Source organism: Lissotriton helveticus, chromosome 3_1 (genome assembly GCF_964261635.1).
Source record: "Lissotriton helveticus chromosome 3_1, aLisHel1.1, whole genome shotgun sequence".
NCBI lineage: Eukaryota > Metazoa > Chordata > Amphibia > Caudata > Salamandridae > Lissotriton > Lissotriton helveticus.
The window spans coordinates 1051079798-1051095130 of NC_136061.1; the positions used below are offsets into that span (position 1 = coordinate 1051079798).

General features: G+C 45.6%; 1 protein-coding gene across 2 annotated transcripts in view; it reads right to left on the reverse strand.

Annotated features, from left to right (window-relative positions):
* LOC144824860 (retinol dehydrogenase 7-like) overlaps window positions 1-15333 on the reverse strand; it is a 322966-nt gene that overhangs the window by 21073 nt on the left and 286560 nt on the right. For both annotated transcript variants that reach the window (XM_078683842.1, XM_078683843.1), the window contains one exon: window positions 2761-2924. In XM_078683842.1, coding sequence (XP_078539968.1) covers window positions 2761-2924 — 164 coding nt within the window. The remainder of the gene's footprint in view (window positions 1-2760; window positions 2925-15333) is intronic.

Here is a 15333-nt window from a genome sequence, read left to right on the forward strand (position 1 = left end):
TTTTCTCACTCTCCTATATGATTTCTATGCATCTATATTCTCTTCTTATTTCGTTTTTACTTTTTATATTTATTTTCCCTCCGTTCGTTTTCGTTTTCTTTTTCTTTCCTCTATTACTTATTTTCCCTACATTGATATATTGATTGTTTATATATTATTTGTAACATGTTTACTATTTTGATATATGTTTTCTCTTTTGCTTCTGTTTTTCCCTTAAAAATTCAATACAAATTCTTAAACAAAAAAAAAAGTCTATAGGTTGACTTCCAATGGGAAAAGGGGTAAATGAGAGAGAAGAGATAGAACTACTGCTGCTGGCAACTCCTCAATGGATCTTGGTGTTAGGATCCCGATGAGCTGCTGTGGTTTTGGGATATGAGGGAAGACCAGAAGCATGGCAGACATTAGGTGAACACATGTGAAGTCTAACCATACAAGTACAAATTGCATACCAAAAGGCATATCTACATGCACAGACTGCATTCCCACCAACAGGAAAAACACAACCATGACTAGATCTCGAGCTACCTTGATGCAGTTGAGGGACACAAGACGAGAAAGGAGGGACTCGCTGCTGAGACAAAAGACACTGTAGACCCTGATGGAAAGAAGCGAAGTGGTGAAGCTTCTTCTACAGGGCCTAGAAGACAATAGTGGGAGCGAGGAAAAAAAAATGCAGGGATGCAAATCAGAGGTGGAACTGCACAGAGTGAAAGTAACCCACCAATAGCTGTTGCCAGACAAGGATACTCTAGGGACTGGGTCTCCGATCCTGTCTCTACTCCACCCGCCACAGAAGAGCTCTCATTCCTAGAGTGCTCTTCCTAACTTCCTAACTTTCCCTGGAAGCAGCTGCGGCTCCTCCGCTAAGGCAGAGGAGCATCACCCCACTGATCTACGAGCAGTTAAAAAAGGAAAAATAAAACGATAATAACGCAATATTATTATCATTTTATTTATTTTTCCATTCCAGCTTAAGTGCTGGGCGGGTCTGGCCAGAGCAGGGGCCGGGGGGGAATGGTGAGCACACTCTAAGTGTTCATGACGGTTTGGGCTGGCCAAACAGTCATGCGCACTTTGCATGTTTTCACCGGCTGTATTGCACAGTCTGGGTGGAACAAGCACAGGCTCATATTACCTGTCTGAGTGCTGAACCACGGCGCTCAGACCAATCACGATGCTGCTGTAATGCTGGTGACAGCAGCGTTGTGATTGGCTAGGGGAGCCTGTCTGCTTCCTGCGTGTCGACAAAAGTAAGGACTGGGAGGGGGCCGACGACTTGCAGGTAAGTAGATTTTTGTTTATCCCCCTACAACACCCGTTAAACAGCTGCGGCTGCTGCCTGGAAGTGTTTTCATCTACTGATCTTTGGCAACCCAATACCATCTAGTGGACTGGAACCTCCCTTCTGCCATATTCTCTTCATAACTGGTGAAGCCTGTCGTTTTGGAAGAAACCACACTCCTTCTGATACTGGAACATTGGAGGTGAGTATTTCAGATACATCAAAATGCATCTAAATGATCATGCTAATTTGGTGATAATAATCACAATATTTTGCTTTTGGGACATTTCTGTGTATCCAACTAACATAATACAGTCATGACATTGCATTTAATGACCCCACAATCACAGTGGGAACATTTAAATATCTGAACATAAAAGTCCGTGGCTTTAAGGAAAACATTTCAAATACACATCAAGCCTTTTTGAAGGATATGCATGATTAATGAGCATTGCTCATCACTTACTCATCTTCAAGAATAGAGGAATCAATTATATTAATGCTGATCTTGCCATAATTCACTCATATTTCGTACACACTTTTACACATGCTCAAATCCTTTCTTTGACAAATCTGAATCTAAGTTTTAATAGACTCACTTGTAATAATAATAAAAATATTCTACAAGGCGCAGAATTAAGACTTATTAGCACATACTAGCATTTTTAGGCTTACCAAAATGCACACATTACAATCTTTTGTTTCAATAAATAAATGCACTGAAACGACTTTAATCAAAATATTCAAACTGTTGTATCCTAAGGGTTATTTTCCGAAATTTGGATTTTAAGATTACCTTAAAATTGTCTGAAAAAAATAGTAAGTTGTTCTGTGGAAATATATATGTCAAAACCTTGTCTCACTCAAAATTTCAGTCCGTTTGGCTTTTGAAAGGCCCATCCTGTTTGACCGATGGCCCAGAGTTGCCTCCATTTGTTTCTGCTTCATGAGAACCATAGAAACTGCAGAGAAGTATCCATAAAATGTTTTGCAAATGCTTTGCTGGACCAGTGACCTGTTTTAATGCACTATGAGGAAGGCAAGCTCTTTGCATGGCAGTCCAACATTTCCTTTCCCACTTCTAATATGCCTATAAAGTGGGAGACCTCCTTTACAAGCACAGTGGACTATTTTGCTTCTAGGTGAGATACAATTCTATATCAATTATTTCTCTGACGCAAAAGGTACATGTTCTAGGTCTCCCTCTTCATAGACATAACAGACAATTATGTGCATAATGCACCTTCCCATTAAAGGAATCTTATTCTGTATACTCTGCCTATTAACTAGGACGCCTGGCACTGGGCCTCCCAGATCATAAACATAAAGCCCTGACTCCTATGACTATCAAAAGGGAGGGTTGGGACACATGCCCCCTCTTCATAAGAGTGGCTGACGTTGGAGGGCTCTAGAGCACTGATGTAAAAAAAACTTGAGAGGCGAAAGATAAATGGGCGTAAGATTGTCATACTTACACTGGTCAAAGTATTTATCTCCATAGGCACATCTTACTTCTGGAGTGAGCCGTTCCCAAAGGCGTATCAGATCTTTCTCAATAAGCTCTAAGCTGGTTACTCCAGTCTTGAAGAATCCCGGCTCAATAATACTGACTTTCACTCCAAAATGTTGCATGTCTCTCCTTAAAAATAAAGCACAGGCAACTATGAAACTAACATGACTTATTACATATTATATTTATAATAATCTTATGCAAGGTGTGGTATGTGAAACATCTTATGCAAAAAGAATTTTTGAATTTAGGAGAAATGCTTTGCAAGATTTAGTAATATTAGCTTTGCAAAAAATAATTTCTACAAATTAAATCCTAACAAAAAAACAAACATATTCAATGAACTTTTGGATCAAATGATTGGTCATTCATTTCAACGATTTATGAAGTCAACAACAGGTGAGATTTTCTATACATGGCAATGACGACTCAGAGGTGTGAACTATGTCCAGAGTTCTGAGATCTCTATCCTTGCACTTAGATGCATTATGGGAAATACCCGTTAATATTGTAGTATGGTGTTGTATTATGGTATGTGTTTTGTACATTTCACTGTTGACCAGGCAAGAGGTTACTGGCACTAGATTACTCTGAAACAGGCTGATCCACGGGAGAAAAGAACTCAAGGGGAGGAGATAACCATGTTTTTAGCTTTTACTTGAAATGTTGAAAGCTGCTTGTGAGGTTAACATGGATAGGGAGGTCATTCCAGTTTTTTGACGCGTCGTAGGAAAAGATGCTTCCACACTGACCGCAATAAATGAATGGCACAGACAATAGTTCAGCATATGTTGAATGAAGCAGCCTATTAAGCGGTTGTGGGTGAATCTTGTTCTGAAGATTTTTAAGGTCTAAGCCAGTCAAAGCTCTTTGAGTCAAGCAGACCGTTTTGAAGGTAGCTCTCCTTGATGTAGGAGTCCAGTGCAAATTCCAGATAAAATGGGCATATGTGGACATGTTGAGGCAGAATAAGGCTCAATCTAGCAATTGAGTTCTGTATCATTTGCAGTTGCACAAGTAATTCTACGAAAATACCAGGATACAGTGAGTTGCCATATTTTAGCCTTGAAATAATGAGAGAATCGATGATGGGTTTGCACACATCCAATGGAAGGATCCTAAATTTCTTTCTAATCATTTTCTGGATGACAAAGCAGATGGTCATAATTTGTTATCCTTTTTGAGCCATAGACAATGCATCAGTGAGTATAAAGCCTAGATTTCTTACCGACTGAACCTGAGTGGGGGTTGCACCTAGCACCGTCGCCTACCATTCGTTAGATAATATGTGGGCTTGTATAACTACGAGAAATACTTCAGTTTTATCTGAGTAAAGGTTTAGGACGTTCCAGTGCATCCAAAAAGAAACAGCACAAATACCTGCTTGGAAATTGGTTTTTGGTGATAAAGCGGTTATCCTAGATAGTGACAATTTGAGTGTAGTCATCTTAAAATAAGCTGCAAAAGCCAAAAGAACACACTAATTTGGCTAGCGACAGCAAATATACATTAAACAGCTTGGGACTCACTGATGAGCCAAGAAAGTATCCCTTTTTAGGCAAGTAGCTGCAGGGTTGTAGGAGGAAGTGCTTACAACCTGGGTTCTATCTGCTAGGAGGGAAGCTAGTCATTTCAGAGTATGTTGGCAGACACTGTTTTGAAAGATTCTTTCCAGAAGAACAAGATGAGACATAGTACGTACAATACACTGTTGACAGTTGAAGAAGGAGCAAGGATGCTGAGCCCCCCTAGTCTGTAATCATTCTGAGACTGTCCATGGCAGCATTAAGAGCAGAATCTTTGCAGTGATTGGCATGGAAACTGGGATAAGAGATGTCAAGAATATCATTAGTTTCTAAGAAATTGGTGAGTTGTTTATTAATAATTTTCTCTAGAACTTTCACAGGTAGAAAGAGTTGTGGGATAGGGTGGTAGGTAGCAACAATCTGAGGACTAGCCGAGCTTTTCATTAGTATTGGGATAACACGGACATGTTTCTAGCAATCTGTAACTCAGACACATTTTATGGAAGTGTTACAGAGTTCTAAAAGATGGGGCAGAAGTAAGTTGCAAACTTAAATAAGGTTACTAAGTGGAAAGGGTCTGAGAGAGTTTCTGATTTAGTAGACAGTAACAACATCTCAAGTTCGGGGTCTGCTGATTAAATGAGGAAAGTGATGTGCCATTTGTGTCAGCAGAAATCTTATATTTGTACTTGCTCAGAGTAGCCATAGCATGGGACTCAAAGTAACTATAAATATTGTTTATTTATCATCATCAGGAATAATAGGTGATAAGACGAGAGATCCATCTTTAACAACCTCCAGCGGAGTTTGGACTAGTCGCATCACTGCTTGCGATGGTGTTGCAACGCGGTGGTTAAGTAAGAAGCATTGAAAGCAAGACTAATCGGTTCCACATAGTAGTCCGTTCAAGATAGCCCAATAAGTGTTGTAGACGTTATGTGGGCAATGTGAAAATTAATTGTCCCACAGTGTGCACAGGTTGCATTGTCATGAGTCCCAGAGAAGCCAGCTCTTAAAATAAGGCTGAGCAGAATGAATCATTAAGATAATGGTTGAGATCCCCCAGTGAAATAAAAATCGCATTCAGGACATAAGCAATAAGATTGGCTAATCTGAAGCTGAAAGCTGTCTTGATAGTGAAACGTTTGTAAATCTGTGCCCCAATAATGATTCAAGGGATTACTTAGTATCTTAAAAATCATGTAATCAGCATCGTCGATGGTGGGAGAGGAAATGTGCATAGGAAGCATGATGAGTACATTACAGACACACCTTCACTTCATTTAAGAAGGTGGTATAAGCAGATTATGGAAAAACTTTCAGGAATTGCAAGTGTAATTTCAGGATTTTTTCTTGTTTGGAGCCCCGTGTTTGGAATATTCCATATGTCCAAGTAATACCTGGGAAAAGAACTGACACGGATAGACCAGCTATAGGAGTTAGAGGACAATAGCAGGGGTTGTAGCCAGGCAAGTGTGGGAAGTGAACTTGCATGCCCAACTGGAGTCAGGGCCAAAGGGAAGTACTCATTATTTAAAACTACTAATTTTACAAGCAAATCACCTAAACGAGGAGAGTAAATAAGCTAATTAGTCATGAGTTCTGCAGAAAGACCAAATTATCTGGTGCAGAGTGCAGTGTGGGCATGGTGAAACTCACTAGGTTTGCCTGTGGTGCACCTTTGGTGTACTGCCAGCACACACAACACCCACTCGCTGCATGGTAGTACTTTATCGCGAGAAGAGTATGGCACATTTAAAGAAGGAAATGCTCCCAAGCACTTTGCAGTCTCCCGTGTTAGCGTTAGTATTAGGAAACAAAATGTGAGAAAAACCAACCTCGCTAGATGCGATGTGTGGAGCCAGGCACCTCCTTACACATATAAGGAAATAAAAGGACTGCAGCTCTCAGTAGTCAGTAGGGAGTGGGACTCATGGGTCAATTCAGTCATCATTTCAGGAATATGATGAGGGCTATTCTTTAAAACTGATGAATTATTAGACAACTTACAATAAGCAGTATTTACTCTCATAATCCATTTGGTACAATATAGTCTTGGTGATAAATTAGACATTAAAAGCAAATTTTGACTACTTTAATATAAATTAGTGATATGCTTTACAAATATTTACTGGGATATTCTAGATGAATATGACACCAATTGTTGAAACATCAGTATGAGTTTATAGAAACATCACACGTCATCAGCATGTGAAGGAGGTTTTGTGGTGTCAAGTTCAGGAAGCCTATGCTTCATTCAACATCAATGGAATTCTTTAGATAAATTGAGGTTGTGGTCAGTTTTGCCAATTAGTACAAAGACAGAATGAATTTGAGTACAGCCTGCCCTAAAGACCATACAACATTTCGTAAGAAAATCTAATTTCAATTGAATATTTATTGTTGGATATTTTGCATTGGCATCATCATAAACATGTAAAGGTAGACATAAACATGTAAAGGTAGACATAATTTGTAGTTCAGATAGGACAATAAGTAGATACAACCACCACTGACTGAAATGTTTGCTTGACGGAACACATGCTTATAAAATAGCAGGAGGAGCATATAGAAACTACATACCAATGGATATATGCATCTAGTGACCTTCTGTATTAGAGGATTGGTGGTGGTGAGGGGAAGACTGCTCTGAGCCTCTGCTCAGAAGTGGCCTAGGGAACCAAGAGCTCCACTGTCAGTCAGTCAAACCACTTTATTCGGTTAATAAGAACAATAAAAATACAGTACATTTATCAAAATACACTACACAGTAAAAACCTCTAAAATACAAATCATCAATAAATATGGGCGACTTAATAAAACAAAAAGACAATTTTACAAAGCCAGAATTCATTAAATCACCTAAAAGCCCTGGCTGCCATTAATACATATATAGCAATAAATCACTCCAATAAAAACAAATCAGGATTAAAAACGCAAGCTTAAAAACAATAATCATGTAGGCACAATCGATCCACTTTAAATATTTATCATGGGATGCCGTATTTTTTACTAATTCTAACAGCTGCGACAAAAAAACTTGTAAAATTAAAAATCTCCCATGGATCATCCAGCAGCTGAAGATAGAGTGAGGCAGCTTTTACCTATATAAAGCCTTTTCCCCTTAAAATAGGAATTAAAGGAGGAGACGCGCGAGCGCGCGATCCAACATGGCCGCCGTTGTTTGAGCTTCGTCACGTCGGACGCCCAAATTTGCATTTACCGACGATTTTCCTGTCAGTTTTTCGGTGCAAATGAGGTCGCTTCAATCCCCATGAGGTTCCCTACCGTTGGAGGTGTTTTTATGCCGTTCTGTCTGCCGGAAGTGTTGTTTTTGGCTCCTTGGCTCCTGCTCCCAGCCTCTTCATAAGGTACTGCCTGAATTGTGTGTCCAGGGGGCGGAGTAATCAGCAGGAAAGGGCCTGGTTTGGGCCTAGCCACACCCACAACCCTGTTTAGCTGCTGCACCACTACTTTTGAAGATTAATTCATTGTATTTCTTCATTTCTCTGCAGTTTTATTACAAATTTGACTTTTAATTTCATTTTTTGTTGGTTTTTTTCCCCTCAAAATGGATAATAAAACTCCAGTCAATAATAAAAGAAGGCAGCAAGTTTCACTGCCTCCAGTTAAGTCAAAGGTAGTGGAGTCCCCTGAACCTTCCCTTTTCTTAATTTTGGAAGAAATTCAAGCTCTTCGTGTTAACACTGAAAATATTGCGTCAGAAGTTAAAAGTGTGCGCAAAGACATGACTTGTTTGTCTATGAAAATTTCTGACAACTCCATCAAAATTCAAGATAATAAAACCAAAGTGGATGCTTTTACACCTTTGGAGGCAAAAATACTTCCTATGCATTCTCAGCTATTGGATATGGAAATTCGCAATAGACAGTACAACCTTCGCATTTTTAATTTGCCTGAAGAAGTTGAGGGTTCTAATTGTCGTTTGTATTTGGAGAATTTACTTCCTGGTCTTTTAAATGTAAAATTCTCAGAAAAATTTGAAGTGGATAAAGGCCATAGGACCCCTTCTCATCGGAACCCTCGTAATACTAAACCTAGGCGAATGATTTTCAAAGTCCTTCGTCATCATCATCTAGTTTTGATAAGGAAAGCTGCAAGAGAAATTCCTACGCTGATGGTGAATGGCAATAACATTTTTATTCACCAGGACTTTGCCAAAGAAACTGTTGCTATACGCAAGGATTTTGCTGCTCTTCGTCCACAGTTGAGAAGCCTTGGATTCAAGTATGGAATTTTTTAACCATCTACAATGCGCATATGGAAAGATAATTTTTCCAAATCTTTTCATCGACCAGAAGAATTACGGCAATTTCTAGACCAACAAGTTCAACATAGGATGGATAATCACGACCCTACTACTTGACTTTTTCATGTTTCATTTTTACTGGCAGTCATATGAGTCATTTTTAGGTCTCGCCTGTCGATGCGCATGCGCATCGAGCAAGCGAGACTATAGGGGCTCATCCAGACTTTATCTAACTTTCAAGGAATCGTGGCGATTCCTTGCAGTGCCCGTGACTTTTAAGCTCAATGCGCATGTGCATTGAGCTTAAAAGCGCGTGCACAGCCGCCCGCATTCCTCCGACACCTTTGAAGTGAAACTTAGCTTCACTTCAAAGGCCCGGCTTGTTCACACCCACATGCCGCTCTGCCCCGCTCCGCCCCCTCCCCTGAGTCATCCTGCCTGCCCCTTCCCGCCGTGTCGCATTTCTCCTCCCCCCTCCCCTCTCCCCTCTCCCCTCTCTTCCCTCCGTCTTGTTTTCTTTGATGCTGGTATTGCTGGCAGCGGCATTGCGCTTGGAGGGACAGCAACAACATAAAACTGACCATGAAGTTAATCACAGGACCCTGCAGCCGAAGGCTTCGTGCACTGAGCCCTCCCGGCATACACATAATTTTATCGCTCTCTTTCTCTCGCGCTCTCCCTACATCTATAGCTCCCCCTCCCTCTCTCCTGTCTTCCTCTGTCTCACTCTAACTGTGTTCCTCCCTCTGTCTCACTCCCCCTCTCTTTTTCCTCCTCTCTCCCTCCCTCTCCGTCTCGCAGCTTAGATTCACGTTTCTGCCTGTTTCACTCTCTCTTCCAACTCTCACCCCCCTCTCCATTTACTTACACAAATCTCGCAGATACCCCAAGCAGCGGTGCACGCAGTACCAATCCTTCTGTTATGCCACATCTCGCAGCTTAGATTCTTTCGCTCTTTCTTTTAACTCTCCACGTTTCTGCCTGTTTCACTCTCTCTTTTAACTCTCACCCCCCTCTCCATTTACTTACACAAATCTCGCAGACACCCCAAGCAGCGGTGCACGCAGTACCAATCCTTCTGTTATGCCACATCTCGCAGCTTAGATTCATTCGCTCTTTCTTTTAACTCTCCACGTTTCTTCCTGTTTCACTCTCTCTTTTAACTCTCACCCCCCTCTCCATTTACTTACACATATCTCGCAGATACCCCAAGCAGCGGTGCACGCAGTACCAATCCTTCTGTTATGCCACATCTCGCAGCTTAGATTCATTCCCTCTTTCTTTTAACTCCCCACGTTTCTGCCTGTTTCACTCTCTCTTCCAACTCTCACCCCCCTCTCCATTTACTTACACAAATCTCGCAGATACCCCAAGCAGCGGTGCACGCAGTACCAATCCTTCTGTTATGCCACATCTCGCAGCTTAGATTCATTTGCTTTTTTTTTAACTCTCCACGTTTCTGCCTGTTTCACTCTCTCTTTTAACTCTCACCCCCCTCTCCATTTACGTTTCTGCCTGTTTCACTCAGCCACGCAACGCCACTCAGGCACGCAACGCCACTCACGCACGCAACGCCACTCAGCCACGCAACGCCACTCAGCCACGCAACGCCACTCAGCCACGCAACGCCACTCAGCCACGCAACGCCACTCACCCACGCAACGCCACTCATGCACGCCACTCACACACGCAACGCCACGCACACATGCAACGCCACTCAGCCACTCACTGCCACTCTGCCACGCAACGCCACTCAGCCACGCAACGCCACTCAGCCACGCAACGCCACTCAGCCACGCAACGCCACTCACCCACGCAACGCCACTCAGCCACGCAACGCCACTCACCCACGCAACGCCACTCACCCACGCAATGCCACTCACCCACGCAACGCCACTCACCCACGCAACGCCACTCACCCACGCAACGCCACTCACCCACGCAACGCCACTCAGCCACGCAACGCCACTCAGCCACGCAACGCCACTCAGCCACGCAACGCCACTCACCCATGCAACGCCACTCACCCATGCAACGCCACTCACCCACGCAACGCCACTCACCCACGCAACGCCACTCACCCATGCAACGCCACTCACCCACGCAACGCCACTCTGGCACGCAACGCCACTCTGGCACGCAACGCCACTCTGGCACGCAACGCCACTCTGGCACGCAACGCCACTCTGGCACGCAACGCCACTCACCCACGCAACGCCACTCAGCCACGCAACGCCACTCACCCACGCAACGCCACTCAGCCACGCAACGCCACTCACCCACGCAACGCCACTCACCCACGCAATGCCACTCACCCACGCAACGCCACTCACCCACGCAACGCCACTCACCCACGCAACGCCACTCAGCCACGCAACGCCACTCAGCCACGCAACGCCACTCAGCCACGCAACGCCACTCACCCATGCAACGCCACTCACCCACGCAACGCCACTCACCCACGCAACGCCACTCACCCACGCAACGCCACTCACCCACGCAACGCCACTCACCCACGCAACGCCACTCTGGCACGCAACGCCACTCTGGCACGCAACGCCACTCTGGCACGCAACGCCACTTTAAATATTTATCAAGGGATGCCGTATTTTTTACTAATTCTAACAGCTGCGACAAAAAAACTTGTAAAATTAAAAATCTCCCATGGATCATCCAGCAGCTGAAGATAGAGTGAGGCAGCTTTTACCTATATAAAGCCTTTTCCCCTTAAAATAGGAATTAAAGGAGGAGACGCGCGAGCGCGCGATCCAACATGGCCGCCGTTGTTTGAGCTTCGTCACGTCGGACGCCCAAATTTGCATTTACCGACGATTTTCCTGTCAGTTTTTCGGTGCAAATGAGGTCGCTTCAATCCCCATGAGGTTCCCTACCGTTGGAGGTGTTTTTATGCCGTTCTGTCTGCCGGAAGTGTTGTTTTTGGCTCCTTGGCTCCTGCTCCCAGCCTCTTCATAAGGTACTGCCTGAATTGTGTGTCCAGGGGGCGGAGTAATCAGCAGGAAAGGGCCTGGTTTGGGCCTAGCCACACCCACAACCCTGTTTAGCTGCTGCACCACTACTTTTGAAGATTAATTCATTGTATTTCTTCATTTCTCTGCAGTTTTATTACAAATTTGACTTTTAATTTCATTTTTTGTTGGTTTTTTTCCCCTCAAAATGGATAATAAAACTCCAGTCAATAATAAAAGAAGGCAGCAAGTTTCACTGCCTCCAGTTAAGTCAAAGGTAGTGGAGTCCCCTGAACCTTCCCTTTTCTTAATTTTGGAAGAAATTCAAGCTCTTCGTGTTAACACTGAAAATATTGCGTCAGAAGTTAAAAGTGTGCGCAAAGACATGACTTGTTTGTCTATGAAAATTTCTGACAACTCCATCAAAATTCAAGATAATAAAACCAAAGTGGATGCTTTTACACCTTTGGAGGCAAAAATACTTCCTATGCATTCTCAGCTATTGGATATGGAAATTCGCAATAGACAGTACAACCTTCGCATTTTTAATTTGCCTGAAGAAGTTGAGGGTTCTAATTGTCGTTTGTATTTGGAGAATTTACTTCCTGGTCTTTTAAATGTAAAATTCTCAGAAAAATTTGAAGTGGATAAAGGCCATAGGACCCCTTCTCATCGGAACCCTCGTAATACTAAACCTAGGCGAATGATTTTCAAAGTCCTTCGTCATCATCATCTAGTTTTGATAAGGAAAGCTGCAAGAGAAATTCCTACGCTGATGGTGAATGGCAATAACATTTTTATTCACCAGGACTTTGCCAAAGAAACTGTTGCTATACGCAAGGATTTTGCTGCTCTTCGTCCACAGTTGAGAAGCCTTGGATTCAAGTATGGAATTTTTTAACCATCTACAATGCGCATATGGAAAGATAATTTTTCCAAATCTTTTCATCGACCAGAAGAATTACGGCAATTTCTAGACCAACAAGTTCAACATAGGATGGATAATCACGACCCTACTACTTGACTTTTTCATGTTTCATTTTTACTGGCAGTCATATGAGTCATTTTTAGGTCTCGCCTGTCGATGCGCATGCGCATCGAGCAAGCGAGACTATAGGGGCTCATCCAGACTTTATCTAACTTTCAAGGAATCGTGGCGATTCCTTGCAGTGCCCGTGACTTTTAAGCTCAATGCGCATGTGCATTGAGCTTAAAAGCGCGTGCACAGCCGCCCGCATTCCTCCGACACCTTTGAAGTGAAACTTAGCTTCACTTCAAAGGCCCGGCTTGTTCACACCCACATGCCGCTCTGCCCCGCTCCGCCCCCTCCCCTGAGTCATCCTGCCTGCCCCTTCCCGCCGTGTCGCATTTCTCCTCCCCCCTCCCCTCTCCCCTCTCCCCTCTCTTCCCTCCGTCTTGTTTTCTTTGATGCTGGTATTGCTGGCAGCGGCATTGCGCTTGGAGGGACAGCAACAACATAAAACTGACCATGAAGTTAATCACAGGACCCTGCAGCCGAAGGCTTCGTGCACTGAGCCCTCCCGGCATACACATAATTTTATCGCTCTCTTTCTCTCGCGCTCTCCCTACATCTATAGCTCCCCCTCCCTCTCTCCTGTCTTCCTCTGTCTCACTCTAACTGTGTTCCTCCCTCTGTCTCACTCCCCCTCTCTTTTTCCTCCTCTCTCCCTCCCTCTCCGTCTCGCAGCTTAGATTCACGTTTCTGCCTGTTTCACTCTCTCTTCCAACTCTCACCCCCCTCTCCATTTACTTACACAAATCTCGCAGATACCCCAAGCAGCGGTGCACGCAGTACCAATCCTTCTGTTATGCCACATCTCGCAGCTTAGATTCTTTCGCTCTTTCTTTTAACTCTCCACGTTTCTGCCTGTTTCACTCTCTCTTTTAACTCTCACCCCCCTCTCCATTTACTTACACAAATCTCGCAGACACCCCAAGCAGCGGTGCACGCAGTACCAATCCTTCTGTTATGCCACATCTCGCAGCTTAGATTCATTCGCTCTTTCTTTTAACTCTCCACGTTTCTTCCTGTTTCACTCTCTCTTTTAACTCTCACCCCCCTCTCCATTTACTTACACATATCTCGCAGATACCCCAAGCAGCGGTGCACGCAGTACCAATCCTTCTGTTATGCCACATCTCGCAGCTTAGATTCATTCCCTCTTTCTTTTAACTCCCCACGTTTCTGCCTGTTTCACTCTCTCTTCCAACTCTCACCCCCCTCTCCATTTACTTACACAAATCTCGCAGATACCCCAAGCAGCGGTGCACGCAGTACCAATCCTTCTGTTATGCCACATCTCGCAGCTTAGATTCATTTGCTTTTTTTTTAACTCTCCACGTTTCTGCCTGTTTCACTCTCTCTTTTAACTCTCACCCCCCTCTCCATTTACGTTTCTGCCTGTTTCACTCAGCCACGCAACGCCACTCAGGCACGCAACGCCACTCACGCACGCAACGCCACTCAGCCACGCAACGCCACTCAGCCACGCAACGCCACTCAGCCACGCAACGCCACTCAGCCACGCAACGCCACTCACCCACGCAACGCCACTCATGCACGCCACTCACACACGCAACGCCACGCACACATGCAACGCCACTCAGCCACTCACTGCCACTCTGCCACGCAACGCCACTCAGCCACGCAACGCCACTCAGCCACGCAACGCCACTCAGCCACGCAACGCCACTCACCCACGCAACGCCACTCAGCCACGCAACGCCACTCACCCACGCAACGCCACTCACCCACGCAATGCCACTCACCCACGCAACGCCACTCACCCACGCAACGCCACTCACCCACGCAACGCCACTCACCCACGCAACGCCACTCAGCCACGCAACGCCACTCAGCCACGCAACGCCACTCAGCCACGCAACGCCACTCACCCATGCAACGCCACTCACCCATGCAACGCCACTCACCCACGCAACGCCACTCACCCACGCAACGCCACTCACCCACGCAACGCCACTCACCCACGCAACGCCACTCTGGCACGCAACGCCACTCTGGCACGCAACGCCACTCTGGCACGCAACGCCACTCTGGCACGCAACGCCACTCTGGCACGCAACGCCACTCACCCACGCAACGCCACTCAGCCACGCAACGCCACTCACCCACGCAACGCCACTCAGCCACGCAACGCCACTCACCCACGCAACGCCACTCACCCACGCAATGCCACTCACCCACGCAACGCCACTCACCCACGCAACGCCACTCACCCACGCAACGCCACTCAGCCACGCAACGCCACTCAGCCACGCAACGCCACTCAGCCACGCAACGCCACTCACCCATGCAACGCCACTCACCCACGCAACGCCACTCACCCACGCAACGCCACTCACCCACGCAACGCCACTCACCCACGCAACGCCACTCACCCACGCAACGCCACTCTGGCACGCAACGCCACTCTGGCACGCAACGCCACTCTGGCACGCAACGCCACTCTGGCACGCAACGCCACTCTGGCACGCAACGCCACTCACCCACGCAACGCCACTCAGCCACGCAACGCCACTCAGCCACGCAACGCCACTCAGCCACGCAACGCCACTCACCCACGCAACGCCACTCACCCACGCAACGCCACTCACCCACGCAACGCCACTCACCCACGCAACGCCACTCACCCACGCAACGCCACTCACCCACGCAACGCCACTCTGGCACGCAACGCCACTCTGGCACGCAACGCCACTCTGGCACGCAACGCCACTCTGGCACGCAACGCCAC